The sequence below is a fragment of the Amblyomma americanum genome, chromosome 3 (genome assembly GCF_052857255.1).
Source record: "Amblyomma americanum isolate KBUSLIRL-KWMA chromosome 3, ASM5285725v1, whole genome shotgun sequence".
In the NCBI taxonomy this organism is placed as follows: Eukaryota; Metazoa; Arthropoda; class Arachnida; order Ixodida; family Ixodidae; genus Amblyomma; species Amblyomma americanum.
In genome coordinates this window covers 182,210,106-182,235,817 of record NC_135499.1, presented here as the reverse complement: position 1 = coordinate 182,235,817, position 25,712 = coordinate 182,210,106, and the positions used below count along the sequence as shown (strand labels likewise).

Here is a 25,712-nt window from a genome sequence, read left to right as displayed (position 1 = left end):
GGTTCTGGCCTTTTGCTTTTCTTCCTGTATTCCTCTGAAGTTTCTGGCCACCGCTGTGGTCTAGTGGTTATGGTGCTCGGCTGCTGACCCCAAAGACGCGTGTTCGATCCCGGCCGGCAGGTAGTGGCCGCTGATACAGATCATGGGAGGGAAATAATTACAAGAATGAGAATGGGGTGGAGCGCTTATGGCAGATTCTCTCAGATCATGAATGACAGTTTACCAATATCCCTCAAGAGAAAAGTAAAGTATAGAACACTTGTATCTTACCGGTACTCACCTATGGGGAAGAAGCGTAGAGGCTAACGAAAAGGGTTCACTTTAAGTAAAGGACAACACAGCGAGATATGGAAAGAAAAATGATATATGATAGATGTAACGTTAATGATAGGTGTAACGTTAAGAAACCGGAAGCGGGCGGAGTGGGTGAGGGAACAAACGCGGGTTAGTGACATCCTAGTCGAAGTCAAAAGGAAGAAATGGGCTTGGGCAGAGGAGGAATGTAATGCGAAGGCAAGATAACCGCTGGTCCTTAAGGGTAACGGAGTGGATTCCAAGAGAAAGCAAGCGTATCAAGGGGCGGCATTAAGTTAGGTCGGCGGATGAGATTAAGAAGTTTGCCAGGATACGGTGGCAGCAGCTGGTAAAGGACAGGGTTAATTGGAGAGACATGGGAGAGGCGTTTGCCCTGCAGTGGGCGTAATCAGGTTGTTGTTGATGATGATGATGATGATGATGATGATGATGATGATGATGATGAAATGTTGGACACCAGCGTACCGAGCGATTTCAGTGCACGCTAAAAACCCCAGGTGGACGAAATTATTCGGAGCCTTCCACTACATCGTCCCTCATAGCCTGAGCCGCTTTGGGACTTTAAACTCATAAACAAACCAAAACATATAATCTTGGAAGTTTTTCTTGTCTTTAGATTCACGTTACACGTTGCCTCCGTTTAGTCGTCTACGAGTGCGACGCCAGATTCTTTTATGGCCTCGAAATTAAATTCAGTAAACTGCGGGTAGATGCCGGCTTCGCGGAATGTATTCAAGGACTCCAAACGTTACCGCCTTAGCGCTGCCAACTGCTAATTACTCTGGTCTAACTTTGACAGTAAAAGCGAGGAATTTAGCGCTCTAACCCCCGTCCTTTTCGCCTGCGGCCTTGTCGAGCTGTGATAGTTTCTTTACTTATCCGTATCGAAGGTGTAACCTTCATTTCCGAAGAAAAAAATCTGTATAAAGCGTTGGACCGCAATAGGGGAACGCAAAGAATTCGAAGGGTCATAAGGCACAACAAAATTATCAATCTCGTATTTTTGTTCACAGAATGTCTTCGGCATTATTATCAGTACCTGACTTCTAACTCAATTTTTGCAATTTTGTTGTGTGCTGACAAGTGCTTCACCTTTATTTTGGATAGGTTACATGCTCACAACGCAAATAATGTTTTTTGTGACGCGTTAAATTTTTACCTTTACTCTTGCACTACATGCCTTCCGTCTGATTTTGACGAAATGATAAAATTTACGATAATTATTACTATGATGCAAGTTCTCTTCGAAGAGGAAAACTGACATCAGAGGCCGTATTCTGCAAACATCTGTTCCTGATTAATTCCGCTTATTTGTCATTGGAAGCTGCCACCTGGAACACCGAGGTTGAAAGGCAACAGGAACATCACCCGCTACTTCAGCGTTCAATTTTCAAAAATTATATAAAGCGCACTTAGGACAACAGACAAGGGAGACCAAACAACACAGGCGCTTTCTCGCAACTGGGCGTTTATTCGAGAAACACACAAAAGGAAGAACAATCAAACAAAATAAAAGCCATCGCGCAGGCGTAACAGGAGAAGTGCTCATGCAGGTGTGTCAAGATAAGAAAACTCTCTTTCATGCAAAACCACCATAGGGTCGGCAACACACGTGTGCTGATTCTTACGGATGTTATAGGCCTCTGAAATCTCTCTGGTTAGCTGATCAGAGTGTCGGAACAAGATTTTAGTTTGGTCAAGCAAAGGCTTGCAGCCGCTGCATTTCGAACAGTGCTTAGCGAGATTAGATGAAGGCGACTTATTGTTGTTTGATCTCCCTTGTCTGTTGTCCAAAGTGCGCTTTATATCATTTTTGAAAATGAAAAACCAACTAGCTCAGATGTCAATTCTGCTTCAGCGTTCAAGTAGGAAGGGCGGGGTGCGAAGCGGGGCGGGGGAGGGGGGGGGGGGGGGGGTGGATCAATGGCAAACAGCCAAAGAATGGCCTGCCAAAGAATCCTCACGTATTACGGCCCCCGTTACCACAAAATATTCGAATACGCCCCACGTCAACCATATATAAACTGCTCGACTGCTCCGCCGTTTCTTGGTAGCAGGAACTGTGCGCGCTAGAATCGTGAACAATATTAGAAGTTATTGATATACTGCGGTTAAAATATCCGCGAGGAAATTTTATTTTCCTCAAACAAGTGCAAAATTATATATAGTACTTGCATCGGTTTTTTTCTTCTTCTCGCTCTTCTGCTTACACAGATTATATGCGCTCAGTGCGTTTCAAGGACACCAGACAAAGCAAATGCAGTAAACAGGACAAACTAGCTCGTCTCCTAAGGGAAATTAAGAAAAACGCTTGAGTTGTGGTAGTTTTTTTTTTTTTCGCCCCTGTGTCACCATCCGAGCGTGGAATTCCGTCTTTTTTTATGAGCAATGCCCCCCAGTCTCGTAACTTTCGAGCGTCGAAATACTTTAGGATATTCGAAGCTTCCAAATACGTCCCAACTAGCCCAACTTCTCGCGTTAACGCAGTTTATTCCAAATTGTTTCATTGGTTTCCCAGTCGAGCCGTACTCGCAGCCATTTAGCGAGAAATGGCTAACCTACACTGCAATATAACTTGACGCTTAAACGACAAGTTAACTTCTTTAACAGTTCCTGTTATCCTAGGTCTCAACAGCGTTGATCGCGCGTTCCACGCCTTGTAGTCATGCCCTTGAAACGCGTGCATCGATTGAACGGGCGTGAAGATGCCACAGATTAGAATCGGCCAGTAGCCACGTGCTTGTTTCGCTCTGCCTAGACGCATTCAGGGCTTATCACACTGTTGAAAACTACGAAAAGTACTCCATCCATCACTGGGACCGAGGGCTTTGCTGCCGCATTATATAAACGCAGCCAAGCTTTGCATACAGAACCACTCGTCCGTGGCGACGCCACAGCGTCGCGATAAAGAAACGAGGAACCTCGTACAAAAAGAAAAAAAAAGAAATGATGCAGGGAAATTGAAGCTCGACAACCGAGCCACACCAGTACGTGTTGAGGGAACGCGAAACCTCCTTCGTGTTCTGCGTTTCCCGCCGCTTCACAGGGACTCGTTTTTGTCGCTTTATCGCCTCAACCAGGTACGCGAGCAGCAACAAGCTGTTTCCCTCCTCTCCCAGCGAGAAGAAGCAGCAGCAATCAAGGGTGACCGACCCAGAAGAGCACAAAAGAAGGCGCCGTGCAGAAAAGTTGCCCACGGCCCAGGGAGTCGACTCGCCACCGCTGCCTTCGAGTGTTTCGAAAGAGCGCGCTCTTATCGGGAGCGGCAAAAAACACGACGCGCCCCGTCCGGCCTCGACAAAGCGCGCGCTCGGCAACGCTGCCCGCAGGCCGCTGCTCTGTGATGCCTTCGCCTGGCCGGTATCTGGCGCTACTCGGGCGAACTGCACACACACAAAAAGGATACAAAGGATAGAGAATAAGAAGAGAAACAAACCGAAAAAAAAATCATCCGGCGCTCGCAGGGCGAAAGCGCGGTCTGCGGTTCACCGGCGCTGGTTGTTTTCGGCCGAGGCTGAAAAGGGCCTCTACGAACGGTCCTCTTGGAATCCTACAAGAAGCGTTAATCACCTTTCTAATGGAGTGCGTGCCGTTACAGAAGGACGGAGTGCTCACGGTTGGGAACCTGAGAATGAGGCGAGGGGCGCCTGCTGAGGGACTACGATGTGTGCGGCCTGCAGCTCAAGATGTGGCTAGACAGAGGCAGAGCACCAGGAACAGCACCACAGCGGTCGCCTAGCGAGCGGTTGTGCTCACGTGTGACCAGTGAGTGAGTGAGTGAGGAGGAGGTATTAAAGAGTCAAATTTTTGTTGGAATGAATTTCATTCATGCATTAAAATGACTTATATAGTAGACCTAATTTCCAGAGAAACATAATTAGTCTCTTTTAATAAATTTTCGTCATCTTAGTTTTCATTTGTCTTTGCTGTGTTCCTTATTCAACCCCTCCCCCCCCCCCCCCCACCCTCCTCAAGTGTGTCTGCCGTTGTCGTTGCTGTCTTTTTTGTTCTAATTTATCTCCCACCATACGCTAGTATTTCTGCTGCTCGCTCATTAACACTGTAATGCAACCCACATTCCTCTGTAATGCTCTCGAGTCCAGAGGGCAATGAAGTAAATCAATTTCAAACTACATAAAGCGAGTTCGTTCAATTGTGGACTTGGAAGGCGTATACTGGTTTACTACGCCTTCCAAACCACTCGCAGCTGCTGACGCCCTCAGCAAGGCATACAGGAGTCAGAGAGCGCCACGATAAGACTATAGCGCGAATTAGAAGGGAGGAAGCAAGCTGCATGGGCCCATATGTCAAGGGACAGCATGAATCGTGATCGGTGGAAGTTGACGCTATAGCTACGGAGTTCCTACAACATTACTCCCACTGCAATGTTTTCCGCCTACAGTACGCACTAGGTTTTGAAAATGGCATTATTTGTAGCCGGAAGAACAAACAATCAATCCACTACACGGAAAACAGAAAACAACGCCGGCTCAGCAATCCATAAACCGCTGTCCAGCCCAGCTTTGAGGACGTAAGCCGGTTTACGAACGCCCCCACAAACAGAGCCGTCGCGGCCTCACAACTACCGTTGTTCGCAGCTCAACACACATGCAAATGCGAGCTATACATCCCCGTGGGACGCTCGCTTCAGTGGCCTTCCTATGTGGGGTACAGAGAGGAGACCCCCGGGGTAGGCCCCTCTGTCGATGCGCCGTCGATGGTTGGGGGCCCCTCGAAGGGTTTCCAAACGCATCCGCCGCACGTCGTCCGGGCGCGGAGGCTGCCTCGCCCCTCTGCGACACGGGCCGTGCTTGAGACAATGGGGCCGTAAAGAAGGACCCCCAGCGCACTGCGGAATTCCGCATGCGTGAGTGTGACACCACGACGCTCCGCGGGGGTTGACACGTGGACTGGAACTCGATTGCGTCGGTCCCCCTTCTTCCCCGTGGTTACTGTGGGGACCACCTGCTGTCGTGGATCCGGAAGGTAGAAATCGCGCCAGCCAGAGCTTTCACCGCCAGCGGCAGGGTGCCAAGGCAACTCGCCGAACGCAGAGAAAAGCTCGGAACGCAGTGTGGCGCAGGGCTCCTTGGGCACCGATGTTTATGCACATCCATGATCCAACTTTTATGCGCCTCGCGTTTCTGACCTTCTGAGAAGACCCGTTTGATTGCTCGATATACCTGGCTGTACTCCGGTGGAGAGACGCTATTGCTGCTTTTGGCCTCTTTTGGATACCCACGGTGGGGAATTGGACAGGATGTGTAGCAAACTCAAACAGGAGATGCGCATGTAGGCTTAGTTAAGTTAGGCAGACATTGGGTAAGTTTTGACGTAAAAATAGTTCTATTTAGAAATTTATAACTACCAAAGGAATCTTCCTGACGCTATGGCATAATCATGTAGAGATTCTTACAATGTTTTCAGGACATGTCCCCCGGCACTTGCACCAAAAGAGAGGAGAACCGGAATAGAAAGAGTAAGCCCTAATTGAGCGAAGAGCATCTCTACATAAGTTCTCAGAGAAGCAAACCCCCGATAGTAAAGGAGAAAGTCTTCAAGTGACTCTATTTCGCAACATGACTCACAATGATTCAACGAAGAGAACCCAGATCGGCATAAAAAAAAGAATACATCGTAGTATACTTCAGCGCAGGAGAGTCATATGGATATCTCGTATGGCCATGGGCTGCATAAATGGACACTCCGAAGAATGCCACATGCTGTAAATTCGCTGTAGCAAGGATAGGGTCACATCTTAAGGAATGGAGGTGCTTGAAACGTTGAAAACGCGTTTGTTAATTGCACAGTGTTTGGAATTAACGGGACAACATGTTGTTGTCGTTGTTGTTGTTGCCTCAAATGCGATGGCACATACCCACGGGTTCACAAAGGACGGACTTTCTTCTTCTTCTCCTTAGTAAGCATGGCAAAGCATGGACGGACTTTGCTAGGTTGAACTTCTTCCTTGTTTTCACTTCAAGCCTTGCGTTTTTCTCTTTAATAGAATTCGCTCTTAATCGCTCAGTGAAGCCACAAGCTATATTTTCTCAACAAAGACATAGATCTATGCAGCCTTCACACTAAAGGCCATATCGTCAACATCATACCACGATGTGCTGAGTAATCCTCCAGCTTCCTATCGCTGTAAAGAGCATCAATGCTTCTGAGTTCTGAGTCATCCGGCAATCAGCGAGAAGCCGCAGCTAGCCGCGAGTCCTTCGGGGAGTTGTGACCGGGACGACGTCCACTATTCTCAGTACGGTATCCCGTCCAGCCAGTCTGCCACGATGCCGCCTCACGTCCCTACCCCAAGCCGAGCTGCGGAGCCCTTCATGGGCTACCTGCACCAGCTGTTGGTGGAGTGGAACCGTCGGAGGCAGGTGGCTCTGCACTGCCAGGCTTGCCGTCGCTGCAAGATTGACTTCCACTCGCTCGGCTACTGTCTGGTGGTCCTCACCGTCCTCTGCATCATCCTCGCCTCGCTCATGGTCTACAAGCGACGCCGACGTAGCCGCTACTTCAAGGTCAAGCCAGAGTGAAGTCCAACTTTTGGCGAGACCTTTCTGCGAGCCCGCACAGGACGCGTGGCCTCGTGGAAGATTTCGCGTGATATTTGTAGGCTTGAACGCGAGAGCACTCCACGCACAATGCGGTGTTTTGACATTATTTGGAGTGAAATGAAGTCTTCCAACACGGGAAACTATTTATGGACTTCACTCACCGTTCTACACTCATAGTTACCGAAGTTTGTTACTTTGGTGAGAAAATTTGTTGTTACTTTGGTGTTACTTTTCACGCATAAAGAGGGTGCTAAACTTGTTGCGTTTTGCGATTTCAAAGCACTTAGGCTTGCGAATGGTGTTTGCATGGTGCTTGATACTTACCACGCGACATAGAATCGCATTATCGCATTCCGCGATCTTTTCAAACATGAATTTAGTGTGATAAAAAAACTGCGTGTCAAAAGAGCTTGTGAAATATTCCGAGACATGTTAGTCGGACATAACTGGAGCAGTTGGTCGAAGTGTTTTTAATCGACAGAGGAACGATGTCATGCATAAAAATTCACCGGATAATTTATTTGCCATCAGCCAAGATACCAGCAGCTCCTAATGCGTTGCATGCATGAGTATCTCTTTATTGGTTACAACAGGGATTAGTTTACGCATTCACGCCACAAAGCTAGAGCAAGCTTTGGAAGAAAAGCAGCATAGTGAAAGCCTTCCACCTGTTTACTGCCTGGATACCTTTAGCGTGCACCACTCTGTCAGCTTCATAGAATTCTGGCATTTATGGTGAACTGCACGGGCGCTTTCGGAAGGAGTTCATGGTTTAAGGGTGCGCGTATTCACTGAATCACAGAGGTGCGAGAGCAGTGTTCTTACATGATACGCTGCGGTGCACAAGAATGCATCTCCCTTTTGATTTATTGCCCCTTAAAAAAAAAACAAACTTTTGAGTTGGATTTGCCTAGAAAATTTACATCTTTTCAGTGGCCCGCGACTCATGGGAAGAAATGAAATAAGATTTCTAGAATCACTGAACACACACTTTCATTTCGCCACCATCAAAATGCGGTCATCAGCATCACGTGTCGGAACATTCGATCTAGTTCTTAGCAGAACACGTTCATGCATAATGTTGTCGAAAATATTTATCGACCAAAGTACGAACCCCGTTGTTAAAGTCCTCATTTCAGAATTCGATTAGTCGAAGCTGCTACGGCGGATTTGTTTAAGAGCCATTTCTGGCCCTCAGGGCCTGCGTTGAGCAGGGCGGCCTCCCACTGGTTAGCGGTGGCGGGTTGTTCTCCGTGCTGCGGTATTTAACGCGTCAGACAGAAGTTCGCTAAAGGATCGCCTTTGTGGGGACCAGGTGGAGGCGTCATACATTACAAAAATATAATAAGAAGACATGGGAGAATAAAAGCTAAAACCAACACTTCACGCACCGTCCGCTACGCGCTGTCCCGTATCTCTCTGCACCGTGGTTGCTGATCCACATGACTCAGCTGCTACTTGTCCAGCGCAAGCAACAACGCATACCTCGGTAGTTGCGCATTTCGCATACATTAAATTAGCATGCACAGCACAACTCTCGGGAACCGAATTGCCATTTTCCAAACGTCTTATACCGGAATCAGTCGAGAAGTGTGACATATGTTTGTAGCACTTAGAAAAACTGGTGAGTTTTTGCTGACACTGGGATTCAGACTTTGTACCAACAGCTTAATTATGAAGTATTTTCTCTACATTAGGTCACTTTTTTTTCGGTGCTTTCACACGGAGAAAATTATCTGCATAGCATACAGGTGCGTTTCATTGTTCCTTGACACGTATTCCTTTGTTCACGCATCAACAAAATCGCTGACAACCCAAGATATTTTAGCTTTTCGAAATCCTATAATTTGTGATATTGCTTTAGTGGCATGGCCTGAAACTAGCTCAATCCCTCCATAAAATGTTCGTGAGCGAGTATGTTAAACGCGCAAGCATTCCAATCTGCATTAGAATCTAAAAACGGTGGATTACGTTTTTGTTACCCTCGATTGTTTTTACATGTAAATTTCGAGACAATCTCAAAAGAAGGCCAGGTGAGAATTGTACGTTACAGCAAAGAAGTCTAGGGAGCGCGAGTAATTGTACTGAACTTCTGAAATATTTAGAAAATCTTAGTTTTACCCACTTTGTTGCTGCGTTCTCGCGTTTCTGAATGGCACGTATCCATTAAATGTTTATGTAACAATGCGATTGTTGTTGGTTTTCGTAATGCTAAAGCCGCCGCACCGTTTATCACTTCGTCCTTTTCATCATTACTTTCAGCCCCTATTCTGCTTCGGTGCCGAGCCCGTGCGTTTAATTTTTCAAGACCAGCATTTGAATTCGCATTCATTACCTTCACGCTGTTGCTCCAAAACAGAATACTATGGCGATGTTCTCAACAGTTTTTTAGCACATCATGTCACAAGACGATAGAGACACGTCGTCGTTCGGAGCTGCCATCATCATCGCCATCACGCCTGCTTTCGAGACACGTACCGCCATCAGGTCTCAGCGACTCGGAGGAAAAGAAAGAGCCCACTGAGCCGGCGTCATGCTGTTCATGCTCTTGTTCGCCCTGGTCCTGGTGGTGTTTGGAGTCGTGGTCTTCTACAAGGCTCGAGCCGGCGGCCGCGAGTTGTGGAACAAGTGCTGCGGTGAGTATACCCTGCGGGCCTCGCGTCCTCCATTTCGCCTGGCCTCGTTACCGCCACTTGGTTGGTGCGTTTCCCATAGGCTGCTGCACTCTCGAATACGCTGTTTCGTGCGCTGCGCGCCGCTGCATTGGTGCAGTAAAGCTGGGCGTACCGAAGGCGTAACGAGGAGGCAGCTAACTGAGCTCAGTACAGCTCACCCCCTCTTCTCAAAGGCCAGACCATGCACCGTTGTCCAGGCCAAGCTTTACTCCCTTCTATTACCCTGCCCCCCCCCCCTTTGTTTCTTTTTTTTTTTGCGTCTGTCCGCGAACCAAGATGACATTTTGCGAGTTGGTGTGCCATGAGGTGCAAATTGGAGCAGAACGCAAGACATGCGCGTGTCTCCCATTCTTCTAACTTAGGTGTCTTGTGCTCGACTCCAAATTTCCAATTCGACGTGTTAGAAAACTTCTGGCTACACCGTTGGGACACACTTAGTTTCGTGGCCACGCTTTCGTAAGTTGTTTGGTCGGCGTAGACTGACAGTTTTGATGTGCATTTGTTAGTTCGCAGTTGACGTGCTGTCATTGTTGAAAGCGCACACAAGCCACGCCCCTGAGCTCAACTCGACATGCAGCTGGCTCCCTGCGGCACAGTCGGCGCTCGACAGCTTCAGAAGTTCAGAATATTATTTGCACCCCTTAGAGCTTCAAAGCAACTAGGAGTTATAAGGACGGCACAGCTATTGTCGTTGTCATGGCGCAGAGGCCTCTAAGTTTAGGCAACCACTGCACTTCACATCTTGGATACACGTGGTGCCTCTGCCAGTTCCAGGCAACGTGTGTACTAGACCCAAAAGACATTGGCTGCACATTTTACAGGCAATATTCATTTTATTGAAAAGGTAACGAAAACAAGTGGGGAGCATCTGCCCAATTTTGTTTTCATTCTTTTAGCCCTGTATCATATTTCATATGTGAAGGGAGCGCCCATCTTGGCTGCAGACCGTTGTAATGTGTCAGTTTTTCAGTGACTCCTAGGCTGACACTGCTTAGCTTGGCTGTGTGTAAGAACTAGGGGGGAATGGTGCTCAACCATATAAGATCTCCAAGTGTCAAACATTGCTTTCTGTAGGTTTAGATATTTCCACCGCGCATCCAGTACAGCATGCCTAAAATTTCAGGCTTCTCTCGCATGCTGGTCACCAAAATCTTCTCACGTCGAATTAAGTGTACGGCGTTACTGTATGCAGCTTCCAGGGCATAGTGCCATGCCAAATATGTGAGCATATAATTATAGACGATGCTTCATTTGCACCGTAATGTTTCTTATCATGTTCTACAAAGTTCACAACGGTATTTCCTCCTAAAGCGACTCAATACATGGCTCCATTTTTATTTTGTAACGCACAGGTCAAGACCTTGGTAGAAGATATTTCGTGGCGTGTCACATTGTGAAGAAGCAGGGTGATCGGTTTCTTTGGAGGAAGTTCGTGACATCACGTTGCGCCTGCCTCTATTACGGCAGCAATATTCGTAGACCTGTAACATCGCCCATATGCGCTTGAGTTACGGTACCTCTAGTAGCTACGGAGGTATAAGGCAATCTCACGGCCGCCCTCTTTGCTTCCACACACTAGCCTCGCCGCGCCATCGTTTTCATACGGCGCTAAACATCTCTCAACGTACACAAGGCGAAGCACGAAGTTGAAACGTTCCTGTTACTCAGCCATTCCATTTTGCGCAACAAAGGAGGGCTCGTTTAGTCACTGCCTGCGAGCAGCTCGCTCGCGCACATCCACCGCGCCTTCCACGGTGCATTTGTGTCATGCCTGACGGGCCATTGTGCGCTACGCGAGTTACGGCGCCGTCCCTATGCACGCGTGGAACACTCTAGAAAGAGAAAAAAGTAAATACGCGCGAATAGCGGTGCAAATACGTAAAAAGGAAAAAAGAACAGCGTCCCCGCATATGCACGGCTTCTGCCCATTCCGCGCTCGCTGCCGTAAAGGGCGCGTAACGAGAGAGCTAGACAGCTACACCTGGCGTTGGCAGCCATGTCACCTCGTTACCCCTCATGGTGGGCGGAACGCGGCTGCCTCTGTCTTGCACACACGCGAAGGCGCGCTTCCAAATTGCGCCCGCTCGAGTCTAACGTGTTTTAAATTTCATTTTCTTCCATGCCGCGCTCAGGAAAACGGGAAGAGAACGTCTGACGCCCAAGGAGAGGGGATGCCTGCGCGGTCGTTGTCCGGTCCCCGTCGCCTGGAGACGCGGTCGCCACCCCGGTCGCCACCCCGGTTGTTTGTTGATCTCCGTCCGCTGCTGCGCCATGTTTTATCGCCCCCTTGATCCTGAAGACCCATCTGAAGAGTTTTTTTTCGTCCATGCATTAAAGAAGTTACAACCGCGCCCCGGAGCCTGCCGCGGCTGTTGCTAGCAGCTGATGCTCGCTGGCTTGACGCCTGCCTGACGATCGACGCGCGTCTTCTGCGGACGCGCAAAAATAGCGCGCGCCCGTGCGAAACCTTTGGAAACATTGCAGCCACACAGCGTGACGCACGCTGTTTCGGCTTTTATGGTCGCGAATGAGAGACAAGACCATGCTCCCCTGCCTCGTGTCACCACGCGTAGAAGTCTGGTTTGCTTTGGTTAGAACACGTGCGGCGTTAAGGAGCGAGAGATTATCGGAGAGAGAGTAAGTGGCGCCAGAGAGGAGCGCTCACTTTTGCCACTTCGGTCAACGCTGACTGAATGGCTACTATGTGACCCCGCCGCGGTTGCCCAGCGGTCCTAGCCTACACAGCTGCTGAGCGCGAGGTGACAGCATCTCTCTCTCTCTCTCTCTCTCTCTGTTGTGGCGGTCGAATTTTTGCGCAGGCAAAATACGAACACGCTTGTGAGCTCTGCAGAGTCAGGGCACGTAAACAGTGCAGTGTGGTCGAAATCATCCTGGATAAAAACTGGATAGGGACACCTAATTACATTATGACTTGACAATGCGACAACATCCGAAGCTGTTGATGCCTTCGCCGGGCGTGACTGCTGGGGCGTGTGAGGGCACCTCAACCGCGCCGTGTGAAAATTGGTTTTGAGAAAAGTAAAGACGCAACGTGGTGGGCACTCCAACCGCATCGGGAGTGAAATAATAAAGTTTGGAGTGAAAGAAGGAATAAAAAAAAAGAGGGCCGTTTAGAAGGCTGCGGATAAATTTCGCCCCGCTGGGCTTCTTTCATTTGCACTGACGTCGCGCAGTACATCGGTGCGTTTTAGTGCGCGAGCACTAAGGCTTCCAATCTCGAAAAAATCCATTGTCTGTTTGAGTGTCTGAATCCACCGAAAGGTTTCGGGACTTGGGAGTACACAACACCTTAGACGAGCTTACAGAGGCACACTTAACAATGCAGAGAGGCCGGCTTTCCCGCACCAAAGCAGGAAGAACCATACTTGATCGTTTAGGACTAGGCATACAGTTTCCACCCCAAGATACCAAAACACAGATACCTAAACGCATCGCTAAGGTAATAAGAGTTAAGCCACTAGCTAAGAATATGCATCCTAGTCACCACGAGGGGAGAAGGGCTAGGGCAAAAGCTCTACACAACAAATACAACCAAGATGAACATGCAGTATATGTAGATGCCGCAGAATATCCCCAGAAACAAGCGTTCGCACTAACGGCGGTGGATACGCAAGGTAGACTGATAGTCTCCGGCACTGCCATAACGAAATCCTCGGAAACGGCAGAAGAGGCGACAATCGCCCTTGCTATCATTAACACAGAAGCTACTATATACTCAGCGACTCTAAATTTGCCATACACAATTATGCGAGGGGCAGAATTTCTCAGGCAGCAATGAGCATATTGGGTCAAACCAAAGACTTAGACAGAATTATTGAATTGATATGGGTCCCGGCTCACTCGGGGAACCCTGGTAACGAAGCGGCACACATAACAGCTCGAGGATTCGTCAGCCGAGCAGGGGACGCTGTCGTTGCTGAGAGTTTTTCGAAGGACGGCCTATCATCTTTTCACGATATTACTAACCATTTTAAACTTGGAAGGAGGATATTCCCTCCTCCAGACAAAGCCTTTAATAAGGAGCAGGAGACCACTTGGAGGCGACTCCAGACGCGATCCTTCATGACGCCTTACCTGTTGTCAAAATTCTACCCCGGGGAATACGACCCTGCATGTACATTATGTGGTGATTTACCCACTTATGATCACCTATTGTGGAATTTTAAAGAGGAGCCGCCCACGAAATCTCTAATACAGGTTCCTACTCTCGCGCAGTGGGAGGCCGTGTTGGTCAGCTCAGACTTGGGAGTTCAAACCCGGGTCATTGAATGGGCTACCCAGGTCGCTGTCAGCCGTGAACTGATAGCCACCTAGCACGGATCGTCTGCATTCTGCCTTTTCTGACGAATTAAATGTTTTCCAATCCAATCCAGCTAGACCTGCAGAAATAAACTATACATAGCTGCGACTGCGCCGGGGTCTCGAGCCTGCATTGGCACGAACAGATCAGCTTCGCTGGCCACTGCACGGGAGCAAAAGGGCACCCCTCGTGTTTAGCTGCCACTGTCTCGAGCTGCATTGCATGTCGTCGTCTTTATCAACGTACAACCGTGCGCAATGGATCCAGAACACACAGCTATCGCAGCGCCCTCTTAAGGAGCGTTAAGCTGTCCTTAAGTTTTATAGTGTGCTGCCACTAAGGTCTTCAATCACCGGTTGCACCGATCTTTGTCTGAAGACTAACCTTGAAACCCCAGCCTCGAACCGAAAGCGAAATAAAACGCGACGTGCTAGCACACAGACGTTGCATTTGGCCAAGTAAGCTAAATCGGCTGTAATTTTTTTCCTTTCGCCTTCGGGACCACCACCGGGATAATCAGGCCCTCCAGTACAGTGCCCCCCCCCCCCCACTTCCTCTCTTCTTTTACGTCCTTGTTCATCCCTTCCCCTTCGGTGTGGTTGAAGGGTCCAACGAGTGTCCATATTTAGTTTCTCTCAAAACATTTGCGTTTGCATGTAACCCTGTGGATCGCGCAGCACATAGGCGCGGTTGAGGTGTCCACGGAGAAGTGAGACAGTTACTGTGCCTTTAATTTCGTCACAAATAAATTTATCTGGGATGCACGCAAGGGTAATATCGGCATGGCTTCTTCTGGTCGCTCCTTGCGCACCCTTATAATAGAAGTTTAGGGTATTTCCTGTTCGGATCGTGACTATAAGTTGAATAAAAAACGTGATCATCATTGCTTATCAGGGAATAAAAGGCACGGTACCTGTCTCACTACCTGGCGGTACCTCTCCGCAGGGTCTGTGTGGGTGCAGGCCCCAAAGACCTGCGTAGAGCGCTGGAACGGCGTGCCGGAATGTTTGTTGGTGTCATTTGTCGCTGCCTGACAAATGAGCCGAGTTCAATATGGTTTGTTTGTTGTTTTTTTAAGGCACGGGAAGCAAATCACTGCCCATGAGAAAGGAGAAAGAAGAAGAAGTCAATTTATTTGCAGCATAAAGTCGCCTGCATTTTTTGACGATTTCACTTGGCTTGGTGGACCATCTATACCAAGACGAAAGTCCATGCACGATAAGATATTATTAGTTCAAGACTATTGGTCATTAGCAAATGACACCATGCAGCTTACTGCGAAGGCCATACGGCGTTATTGCTCTGGACAGGTGTGCGGAGCACAGTACTTCAATGACATGACGATAACTCTGTCCATTTATTGCTTTTAGTAAAAACCAAGAATGCGGTTCTCTCTAGGAGTGCTCTTGATTGTTCGGCATCGACATACATGCTTATCGCTGAGAAGAGTGGATTTAAAATACAAACATCTTTTTCCCGCGCCACACGATTCAAGCTCGTGACGTTGGTGATGTCGACCAAAGATTTATTTTCTCTGTGACTATTAAAGGAAGTGAATGACAGTGTGGTCTAGCTTCAGGGATCTGTGTGAAAAAATGACTTGTCGTCACCAGTGTACGCTCGTGAAAACAGCCGATGGCAGCGATACTTGTTTTTCATTAACATTTTTGCCTTTTTAACTAATAAAGTTCTGTTTTCAGTTAAAGTTTTTGTTATTTTGTTATTACAACGCGGCAACAAACTGATGTAGGTCAATTTAACGTCATCCTTACTGTCCCCTTAGCGTACACTATTTAGGTAGCTCCAGTCCTGTACCACGCGTGCAGCTGCTAAAAGCTACCCACCTGTTGCGGCGTTGTTGAGGCGCCGGACCACTACGTGACGTCGGCTCAGGCAAATGCAGCCGCCGGTCGCGAGCATGTGCGGCATCGGCCAGAGCACGACCTAGATTCTCAATTAGGCTCGCCTCATTGGGTCATCTGTATACATATAGCGGCTCCAAACGACCCCATTAGGCCGCTTAATCTCAATTAAGTCTTCCACCACGGCGGCCAGCACTTCCCTCTCCTCTTTAAGTCGACGTTGCAATTAGCGTGTTCTTGGTAAGTGCCCGTATAAACGCACAACCCCGCTCTTTCAGTTGCGCTTTAAACGAGACAGTTTCGCGGCCAGGCAACGCGGAAATCGCCCGCTTATCTGGCGCACTAGATTAAACTGATGCGCACCGAGAAGTGTTTCAAAAGGCCCAGCTTGTATAGCGTGAGTGTCCTCGACGGTTGGCTGTGCGTGTTTGGATGGGCTGATTCGAGTTACTGTCCCGCCTTCCTTCAAGCGACCGGGTATAGCCTTGCACTGCTAGTTGAGACTTGTAAGAGAACAGTGTTCGGTGCCAAGCTACACAACTGCTGTGCGTTCCGAGGTTGCAGGGGACGCTTCCACCTTCAGTGGTTGCCGTGGCTGCACCAGACGCTCTGAGAGGACGAAATATTCACAGCCATAGAGTTTTGTACTGTATTATTTCTAGCATGAAACTTTTATTCGCACCTAGCATGCTTAGTATCAAAATTACGCTCGCGGCAGGCTGATTCCAGCCTGCAAGAATTGGTGGGCGTTGGATTACAGACAACATATTACTCGAGAAATAAAGAGAAATAAATTCGATGTATCCACAAGGCATGCAGCCTTATATTATTTCGTTTAACGCCCCCCTTTGTTAGTAATGCTCGGTATTTCGGAACATTTCTTAATGCCGCTAGAAAAGGCACTTGAAAATATATAAAAAGATATTATAGTAATGTACTGGTAATTCATTCCTCTTTATTATTTATGGAGAAAACAGCTACTTTATAGCAACTGTTCCGATGAAAATTCCCTGGGAGGTGTCTTACGCCCATTAGACTCTGATTTAAGTGCCTAATTATTTTTAACTTGTTTGGGCCTCGTAAAAAGCGCTTATAAAAACAAGCTATCCAGTGCGGACATACCTGGTTGAACGAGTCTTGGGCCACTGACCAATTGTCAAAAAAAAATACAGTTACTTTACGTTTCGGAACCCCTACGGGTTCCTTACGAGCAAGGAACCCGTAGATTTTGAACAAGGAACCCGTAAGGGTTCCGAAATGCCAACTAACTGTTTTTGACAATTGGTTAGTGACCCAGGACTTGTTCAACATTACTACTATCTAACCAGACGGCGTTCCGTCAAACCTTGGATTGCGGGCATACCGCTGCGAAAAAACCTCCCCTGTAAATATCGCTGGCAGCTAAGTTAATTTCACCCCAGATGAATCAGGGAGGCATCGCAGTGACTGCGGCGGTGCCTAAATGCGCATTATATACATAGTTAGGAAAACTACAAAGCTCGTTGACTATCGAGCTTCTTCTTGCCTGTGCGGAAATAAAGCGCGCTAACCAAGATTTAAAGCTCCTATCCTGCATCATTTAAATTATTCCTCGAGAACAAAAGCTCGAAAGCTTGTTCAACCACATGCTTTTTTCGCCAGTCATGCATGCAGCATCCCTTCTTTGCGTATGCTAGCCGATTCCCGATGCCAGTGATGTCTTGTTCATAAAGTATGTGACAACTTGGGAGAGGTTCGTTGCCCATACCGCTGTTGAGGTGAAAGCATAAAATCCAGCGCCGTATCTAAGGAAGCGTATCCTGTGCTTCATTCCGAATGCAGCCGACCTCAAAAGACACGCATGTTACCGCTCTTGAGGCCAATTTACCATAACGTCCAGAACGATTTAGTTTGTAGTACATAGTTCATACACCAACCGCTACCTCTGCGATACACCGGAGACCATCTTTCACAAAGCTTACATGTGCACTCGCTACGAAGTTGAGAGGAACCTTCGAGTGGCATTGGACCCGCACGCAGTTTTCAGGCAGGCTTTCCATTGACGCCTGGGCGGTATAGACGAGTTGCAAAACCTACAAGTCAGCTTCGTGCACACATCTGCTCGACCTAATATAGGCAATGCCAGTGCGGCTGCGTCCCCAAAATAAGGCAGCCGCCGCGGTGACTGAGTGGTTATGGCGCTCGGCTGCCGGCCCGAAAGACGCGGGTTCGATCCCGGCTGCAGTGGCCGAATTTCGATGGGGGCGAAATTCTAGAGGTCCGTGTGCTGTGCGATGTTAGTGCACGTTAAAGAACCCCAGGTGGTCGAAACTTCCGGAGCCCTTCAGTACGGCGTCTCTCATAGCCTGAGTCGCTTTGAGACGTTAAACCCCCATAAACTAAACTAAATTAAGGCCAGGCCGCCACTGTACAGAAAGTTCTGTCACAGGGGGAAGCTGAATTGTATGTACTGAAACTTTCTTTTTCTGCCAGCGGCATAACCGCCCATCTTAGAGGCGTGTGAGAATGATTTTTTTTATTTGTTCTTGCGGGCACCAACCCTGCGACGCTCGGGTAGGTGGAGAGGGTGGCCGTCGCCATTTGGGCCTCGAACTGCGGCTGAACACTCTCCTCTGAAGAGTTTTTGAAGGTTGGGGTAGTATGCCCTCGAGACCTCATACCATTTGGGCTGGCCTCTGACTTTCAATAACTCTACTTCTCCATCATTCCTCAGTCCGCCCGTGTGGAGCAAAAGGTCAGAGACCTTTTCCTTCGGCCCACCTCCCCACTCTTCTCCACATTAAACCTTTCTCCTCTGGCTTCGTGTGCCTCGTTCGCCCCGCTGGCTCACAGGACGCACGGCGCTACGTTGCATTTCCTCGTATATCGAATCGAGAGCAGTGGCCATCAAGCACGTGAGATCCAGCATGCCAACAACTCTCCATCCTTCGAATAACTCATGCACTCTATCGGTTAGCGCACGCGGCATTCTTTACTCCCGGAGTCTTGCTAAGCCTCTCTTTGTCGGGGCGCCAGGAGGCCTTTCTTGAATGTCTGCAGCATCCCTTGGAGGAAGCGCTTGACGCCATGACGCTGCGCATAGTTGTTTCGGCGGCGGGTCCTTTTGGTCTTCGCCGGCGTCAAATATAAGCAAGCGGGGATGCCCATGCCCGGAGCGTTAGAACGGCGATCGCTTCTCTTCTCGCGGCGTCGGCTACACGGTAGGCAGCGTGCCAGGAGTGCCGGCCTGCGGCGGGGCCTTGCATCAGCGGTAGCAGCAGCAGCGGCGGCGGCGGCGGCCTGAAAGCTCTCCGCTCTCGGGGTTCAAAGAAAACAAACACGTGGGCAAAGGATTGCGCCCTGCCCATAGCGCCCAACAGGCCTGCAGCGAAAAGCGCTCATAAGGCGCTGCTTTGTAGTGACGGCAGGGCCCCAACGTATTGACCCGCGATGCGTCGCAGTCGGAGATTAGGAATCTTAGTCCACCAGTGTGAATGTTTCAAGTTCGTTCGAGCAAGTACATGTTACGTTCTTTCCCACGGAGGCTCAGACCCTTCGAGCATCCTACGGATATGCATGCGAACAACTTGCTGCTGGCTGAGTTGGTGTTTTCTAGACGGGGCATATTTTTATCCTAAACAGAAACGAAGACGAAAGAAATATTTCGCTTTACTTTGTTACGATAAAATGTTTCTTGCGATAATTGTACAGACTAGGTAACAGTCGTAGTGATGATAAGAAAGCATGTGCATTTACAAGACTTACAAACCGAAATACTGCAGGCTAGAAGTCGTAGAGAAAACCTTCACGAAGCACTTAACGCTCATCGAAGATGCTTGATGGTTCAAACAGCAAACATGATCTAACCAGCAACGAAAACGGTAACTCAAGAAGAAGTACGCGGGACGGCGCTGGTTCAAACTCAAACCTCCTTTGCACGCGCAAAGCATAGGGCCACACTGACCCTGTGAGGCCAGCGCTATAATAAAAATACTACTGTCGTCGCCCGTTCACTGTGAACCCGTCCCATAATAAAATAAAGATATGCCCGATTTCCGCGACGCCTTCAGCAGTGGATCTTGCAGAAGCCAAGGCCGAGCCGCACAAGGCAGCAGCAGCAAAGCGGCTATGGGATGAAATTTCCTTGTATCGCAGTTGTCCCTTTTACCAGCATCTCCGTATTGGCCAACAATCCTCAGAAAAGGTACATTTTTGACGTTCAGCGCAAAACAACAACAAAAAAACGCACACATGTAAGCACAACACACCCCGATCGAGGTACAAGAAAATGAACAAAAACCGACGTCGACTCAGCAAAGCTTCTTGTAGCGAAGGCTGCCTATCATTGGGGCTAGACAAAGAGGAAACATGCGTAAAAATATGAGTCAGGCTAGTTAATTTCGTCTACTGAATGATTATGACAGCTCCAGTATATGTTTAACTGCTTTCTATAGTATACAAAACAAGTTATCAGTACATCCACTGATGCGGCAAGCATCAATATTTCTTTAGTCTCGTTATCATACCTCTTACTTCTGTGGGTAAGGGCACTTTCCGCCTTTCACTTTCAGCAACCTTTCTGAAAGTCGCCGTTCGAGTTAAAGTACGGTAGAGGTAAGGCCAGTTTGTACGTAAGGTCGGGCCTTTCAGGCCCGGTCCAAGCAATACCTCTTTGTAAATAGCACAGATAAATGTTTTACGCCACCACCACCACCACCACCCCGACGGGGTGACTGTTAAGAATGTGTGTATCGCTATTTTGTGAAATTGGAGGCCTGTTTTCTTTTTTTTTAGCGGCGAGCCGCTCGCCTCCCTGCGGAGGTTGAGAACGCCGCAGCGGTGCCCCAGCGTGCGTGTGGCGACGGCTGATCGGCGCCCTTGGCTCGCGCGAAGCCCGAATCCACGGTGGTTGGTGGCCTGTGGCCAAGGAGAAACCCACAAATGCAGTGGACTGCAACGACATGATAATAGCTGTAGGAACATTTTTGAGGGGTTATTGTCGCTTCGTTCACGCGTTTTATCGATTAACCCCTCTTCCTTGCGCCCTTGCTACGTTTTGCAACATTTAAAACCCATGATCAAGAAGAAAAGCTGCGGCATCAGCTTTTACCTTCAATAATATTCTGTAAGAGCAAGAACATCTCGGTCTGACATGGTTGTACTAAAGTTGGATGCTTGTGTTCGATTAAATTTGGATGGTTAGTTCTATCGAAATTCATTGACTGCTGTTTAGTGAATGTCTGCAACATAAGCGCACCGTGAACGTCGATTTTGAACACTTGCTACTGCAGGCATTTCGTCTTCGCAACCGCTAAGATTGGAAAGACTGCAAGACATGCTGTAATCGGATACAACTTAAGAACGAAGCTGAAAACACTTATCAAAGGAGGCCCTCCCTCCAGCCACGGGCGTCGACCGATAATCATGACGTAGCGGTTAATCATCTTTCGTGGGGGGCAGCGAAACTGCGTTGTTTGCTAGGCGTGAAATATGCGCAAGCATCGCAATAACAAGAATGCGCAAATGTTTACCTACCGCTACATGTCGTAAGAAGGGTGGGCAGCTACTTAAGTGCTGGGTCCTCCAGCGAGGAAGGTGATAATTTGTCCACACATGCATCCCACCTTGCATTGAGAGCCAAAAGAAGAAATATGCACTGTCGATGTAAGGGTGAGGTCACGTATTAACAGGTAAGCCATGTGTTTCTGTGAACAGCGTTTCCTTTTGTTTCTTTCTGGTTGTTTTTCTTCACCCGCAAGCATGCAGACGCATGGGAACGGAAATCGAAAAATAAGAGCAGCACTTAACCCAAAGACGTAGAGAAAGGACGCGCAGCACTGTGTGGTGGTGTTCTCCTTTTCTCTGGTCTTGGTCGTACATATTGCACTCTTTCCGTTCTTTGATTCATGAATCAAAGACCAGCCCGATAAGCCATGTTCGTATCCAAGCGCATCCGGCGTGATTGGCTACGAAATGACGCCACTCTTAACATCCGGAAGTGCTATAAGCGACGTTGCACCGCATCTAAATTTTCTTTTCTTATTCCAAAGTTAGCTATTCCGGAAACCTTCAATAATTTTGTATGTAAAATGGAAAAACTACGCAGGCAGCTATTTCCTTGTGTTGTTTCTATCGCAGGCTAAGGGTAACAGCGGTGATCAATTTGCACTGATTAATAGCGCCCTTAACTGGTGATTAGACGCCCGCGAAGGTAATTTTGTGCAAACCATTTGTAACGCAAAGATAACGACCACTGGGAACCAGTGAATGAAAAGGTCTGAAAGATTTGGCTGCGATATACAAATCCCAAAGGTCTCACCTCCTCACCAAAGCCTTTGTTTTTCAGGATACAGAAAACAGAAGAGGGTCCCCATATAAGAAAGGAGACAACGCTTCACCGACAGTTCGCGGCCAAGGATGTGGCAGGCAGTCGTGGCTTCGGAAGTGCCAACAGGACTTCTCGTGCTGTACGTCGGTGTTCTCATTGTATCGACGGAAAGGTACACCACGACAGAAACACTCAACGGCCACGTGAGAGGAGTCATCGAGAACGTGGATGGTGTGGACGTGGCAAGGTACCTGGGCATTCCATACGCGCAACCACCGGTGGGAGACTTGCGCTTCCGGAAGCCAGTACCGGCGAGATCATGGCGTCCTTTGACTTTGGACACGCTGACCTTTGCAAACCCTTGCTCCCAGGCAAATGGATCTTTCCCACCCGCGCCATGGCTGGTAAGAAAAGACCAAGTAAGAGAAGACTGTCTCTACCTGAACGTCTGGAGCCCTCTGGGGCGATTGAAGCAGCTAGGAGTCCTCTTCTGGATTCATGGTGGAGGATACAGGACTGGCACTGCGTCTGACACCCTCTACGATAGCAAGACGCTGGCGGCGATGGGAGACATCGTCGTGGTCACGATGAACTTTAGACTTGGTTCTTTTGGCTTTCTCTACACCGGTCCAGGGTCGTCGAGTGGTAACTACGCCCTCTGGGACCAGCACCTCTGCCTTCTGTGGGTTCGGCACAATATCGCTCATTTCGGAGGCGACCCGGGCCGTGTGACCGTATATGGCGAAAGCGCCGGAGCTAGCGGCATCGGTGCTCTTCTGGTGGCGCCTAGTAACGCCGGCCTCATTCACCGTGCGATCATGGCTAGCGGGAGCAACTATTGGCTAATACCGCCGCAAAATGTGGTGGGTCACGCTTACGCCGACCGCGTCGCCCGTTACGTCGGCTGCCTGGATGCTTCGAAACCATCGTCAAAGACTCATCCGCAACAGGTCGTCGAGTGCCTCCGCAGGGTGCCCGTCGACAAGATCATCGATGCTGAGGAAAGCCAGTTTTCTGTGGAGCTGGTAAATTTCTCTCCGTCCCACGGAGATGACTACCTACCGCTGCCGGAGATCGAGGCCATATCTCGAGGCTTGTTCATCCCTCTAGAGAGCATACTGGCTGGGGCCATGGCTGACGAAGGTGGCATGTTCGTGTACTTCCGAGGGCCGTCTTTCGCCCGCATCCCGTCGGGTCCCAAGCTGACGAAGCAACAGGCGGCGGAGTTTGCTGCGAAACACTACTTCCACTTCTTGCCCACGGCGACGCAGTCCATCGTAACGGGCCATTACCTTCGTCGTGTGCCCGGCGCCACGGACTGGACCGGGAACCTGCAGGCGCTGAAGGACATGCTGGGTGACTTGATCATCGTCTGCCCGACAAGGTTCTACGCCGAGACCTTCGCCAAGACAAACAAGCCCACCTACTTCTATGTGTTTGACTACCGTCACGGACGCAGCATGTGGCCGCCGTGGATGGGTGCCACGCACTTCGAGGACCTCCAGTTCGTGTTCGGCATGCCGTTCCGCTTCCCGCATCTCTACTCCGACGCCGACCGGCTGCAGAGCAAAGCCAGCATGCAAGTCATTGCGTCCTATGTGAACACCGGGTACGTTCGGTTCACGTTACTTACACCTTGCGACCTTCCATACAGAAATGCTTCGGGCGTAAATGTTTACAGGAAAGACTTTCGCCAAACACTTGCACGACTATCCCGGTTCAGGCTCACCTGGATATGAATAGGGAGAACCCGTGTCGTCACATATACAGGTATAATATAGGAAGTATTCACAGACGTCACAGCGGAAGGACGGAACATGTTTAATAGGCTTATCACAGCCTATATACTCCGGATTGCACCGCTGAAGCATCGCGCAGGATAACAATATGGTGTCCGTGACGTCACGTGCATAGCCTCTATACATGGCTGCGTAGGTAGGAAGAAGGCAGGATATCTTTGCTATTCAGGTGAGCTCGAAAGAAAAAAGTATGAGAAGAGGAAGATAGCCCCGATAATACACATAAGATTCTATAAAAGCGCCGAAAAGAAGAGCAGATGAAAGGCGCACTAATCCGCCAACGTTCGCGAGCACAATCGGTCGGAATCTAATTTTGCAGTAGCAGCAAATTATCCGCGAGTATGCCTCTAAATCTTTCTGTCTTTCCGCCTGAGCTTCACTCAACGACGTGCAGTTGCTAATGCTCAAGACATGTTCTAACGCCCGGGCTCTCTCCTGCTGTGCATGCAGTGTAGTTCCAAACCTGAGTCAAGTATAAAACTGTTTCCTTTTTTTCATTTATTTTGGTCATCTGTTTGTAACTATGTCACGGGGGCTTTAAGTCACGTGGACGTACAAGTAAGAATACAGTCGGCTATAACTCAGGAACGAAAGGACGAATGCCCTCCGAAGGAGGGGATTATCAACGATTTAAATCGATTAAGAGCGACGTCACAACAACCGGTTGACGACTTTGGATGGAGCGCCTCTTTTTAGCAGCTTTCGCTACTTCCTTGAGTAGTATCTGACTAGGGTTTTCTACAAGTACTAAATGGTCCTACCTACCTGTTGACGCCCACCCTGATGTTATTGTTCAGTATATATATTTCGCCTTATCCTCCGCTGCACCGAAGTTACAATGATCAATTACCAACTAGCCCAGCAGGAAGTTATCTAAATAAACACCCACTAAGTAACAGAGATGAGGGCCAACGCAGCTAACCTCAATTTATTCAGTGCACTCGACATTTGTCTCACACACTGAAAGACTCAACAGGATCCAGTGCATAATTTCGGCTTGCGTCTTTCCACTGGTGCATACAGAACGTCACCCATAAATAGTCTGTATGTAGAAACTTATGAACCATCTCTTAAAGCCAGAATAGCCATGCTCACATGCTCGTATATTTTAAAAATCCGTTCACTGCATAAACATGTTTGTTATCCCATCGCTACAAAGTGCTCATCTAGAATACTCTTTAAACAATAAACCGCAAGCTACCAGGCCATTGGTCTTGCGATTTGAAGAGATGTGCCGGAACCTCGGCATACTAGTCATATTGCCAAACATTGCCCGAAGGCGAGGTCCACTGCCGCCATGGCACAATTTCCCTGAAATATGATTTCACTGTCACACAGTTTCGAAAAAAACAAACTGCGGAAGAAGCTATAATGCAAGAATTTCTTACACTCGAGGAAAAATACAGTACTTTCACAGCATATTATACAGATCGGCCAAAAACAGAGGCGTATGTTGGAAGCGCGGTGGTACAAGGGAATTGGACTAAAATAGTAAGACTTCCACAGTGTGCATCTATCTTCACCGGCGAATGCTACGCCATCTGTGTATAGCCATTGGAAAAATAGTAAAGGAGAGCCTCGCCAACAGTATTATTTACACAGACTCGCTAAGTGTGGTTACAGCCCTCCATTTTGGAAATGCAATAACACGGCTGCTTGGCGACTTCATACACAACATTGCAACAGTCATAGCCCAAGGACAAAACATAAGACTCTGCTGGGTACCTAGTCATGTCGGCATAAAAGGCAACGAAAGAGCAGATTTGTGCCCTGCTCAAGCTTGTGGCAAGCAAATTAAAATGTAAATATGCCCTATAAATATTGCGTAAATCTTCTACATTTAAATGCAAGGAAACAATGGCAGTCCGTT

General features: G+C 48.6%; 1 protein-coding gene and 1 long non-coding RNA gene across 2 annotated transcripts; both read left to right on the top strand.

Annotated features, from left to right (window-relative positions):
- Positions 1-9,255: 9,255 nt before the first annotated feature.
- On the top strand, positions 9,256-11,903 carry LOC144123523 (uncharacterized). The gene is made up of 2 exons (XR_013313109.1): positions 9,256-9,514; positions 11,686-11,903. It is a non-coding gene; the product is annotated as an uncharacterized LOC144123523 (long non-coding RNA).
- A 10,229-nt stretch (positions 11,904-22,132) lies between these two features.
- On the top strand, positions 22,133-24,320 carry LOC144124300 (cholinesterase-like). The gene is made up of 2 exons (XM_077656936.1): positions 22,133-23,652; positions 24,293-24,320. The coding sequence occupies exons 1-2, from the start codon at positions 22,133-22,135 to the stop codon at positions 24,318-24,320; spliced, it is 1,548 nt and encodes a 515-aa protein (XP_077513062.1).
- The last annotated feature ends 1,392 nt before the right edge of the window (positions 24,321-25,712 follow it).

Bases quoted from the DNA above. Each gene is read 5' to 3' on its own strand.
- LOC144124300 (XM_077656936.1), top strand. From the start codon at position 22,133: ATGTGGCAGGCAGTCGTGGCTTCGGAAGTGCCAACAGGACTTCTCGTG. The intron at 23,653-24,292 runs GTACGTTCGGTT...CTGTGCATGCAG, and splicing joins GCGTCCTATGTGAACACCGG to TGTAGTTCCAAACCTGAGTC.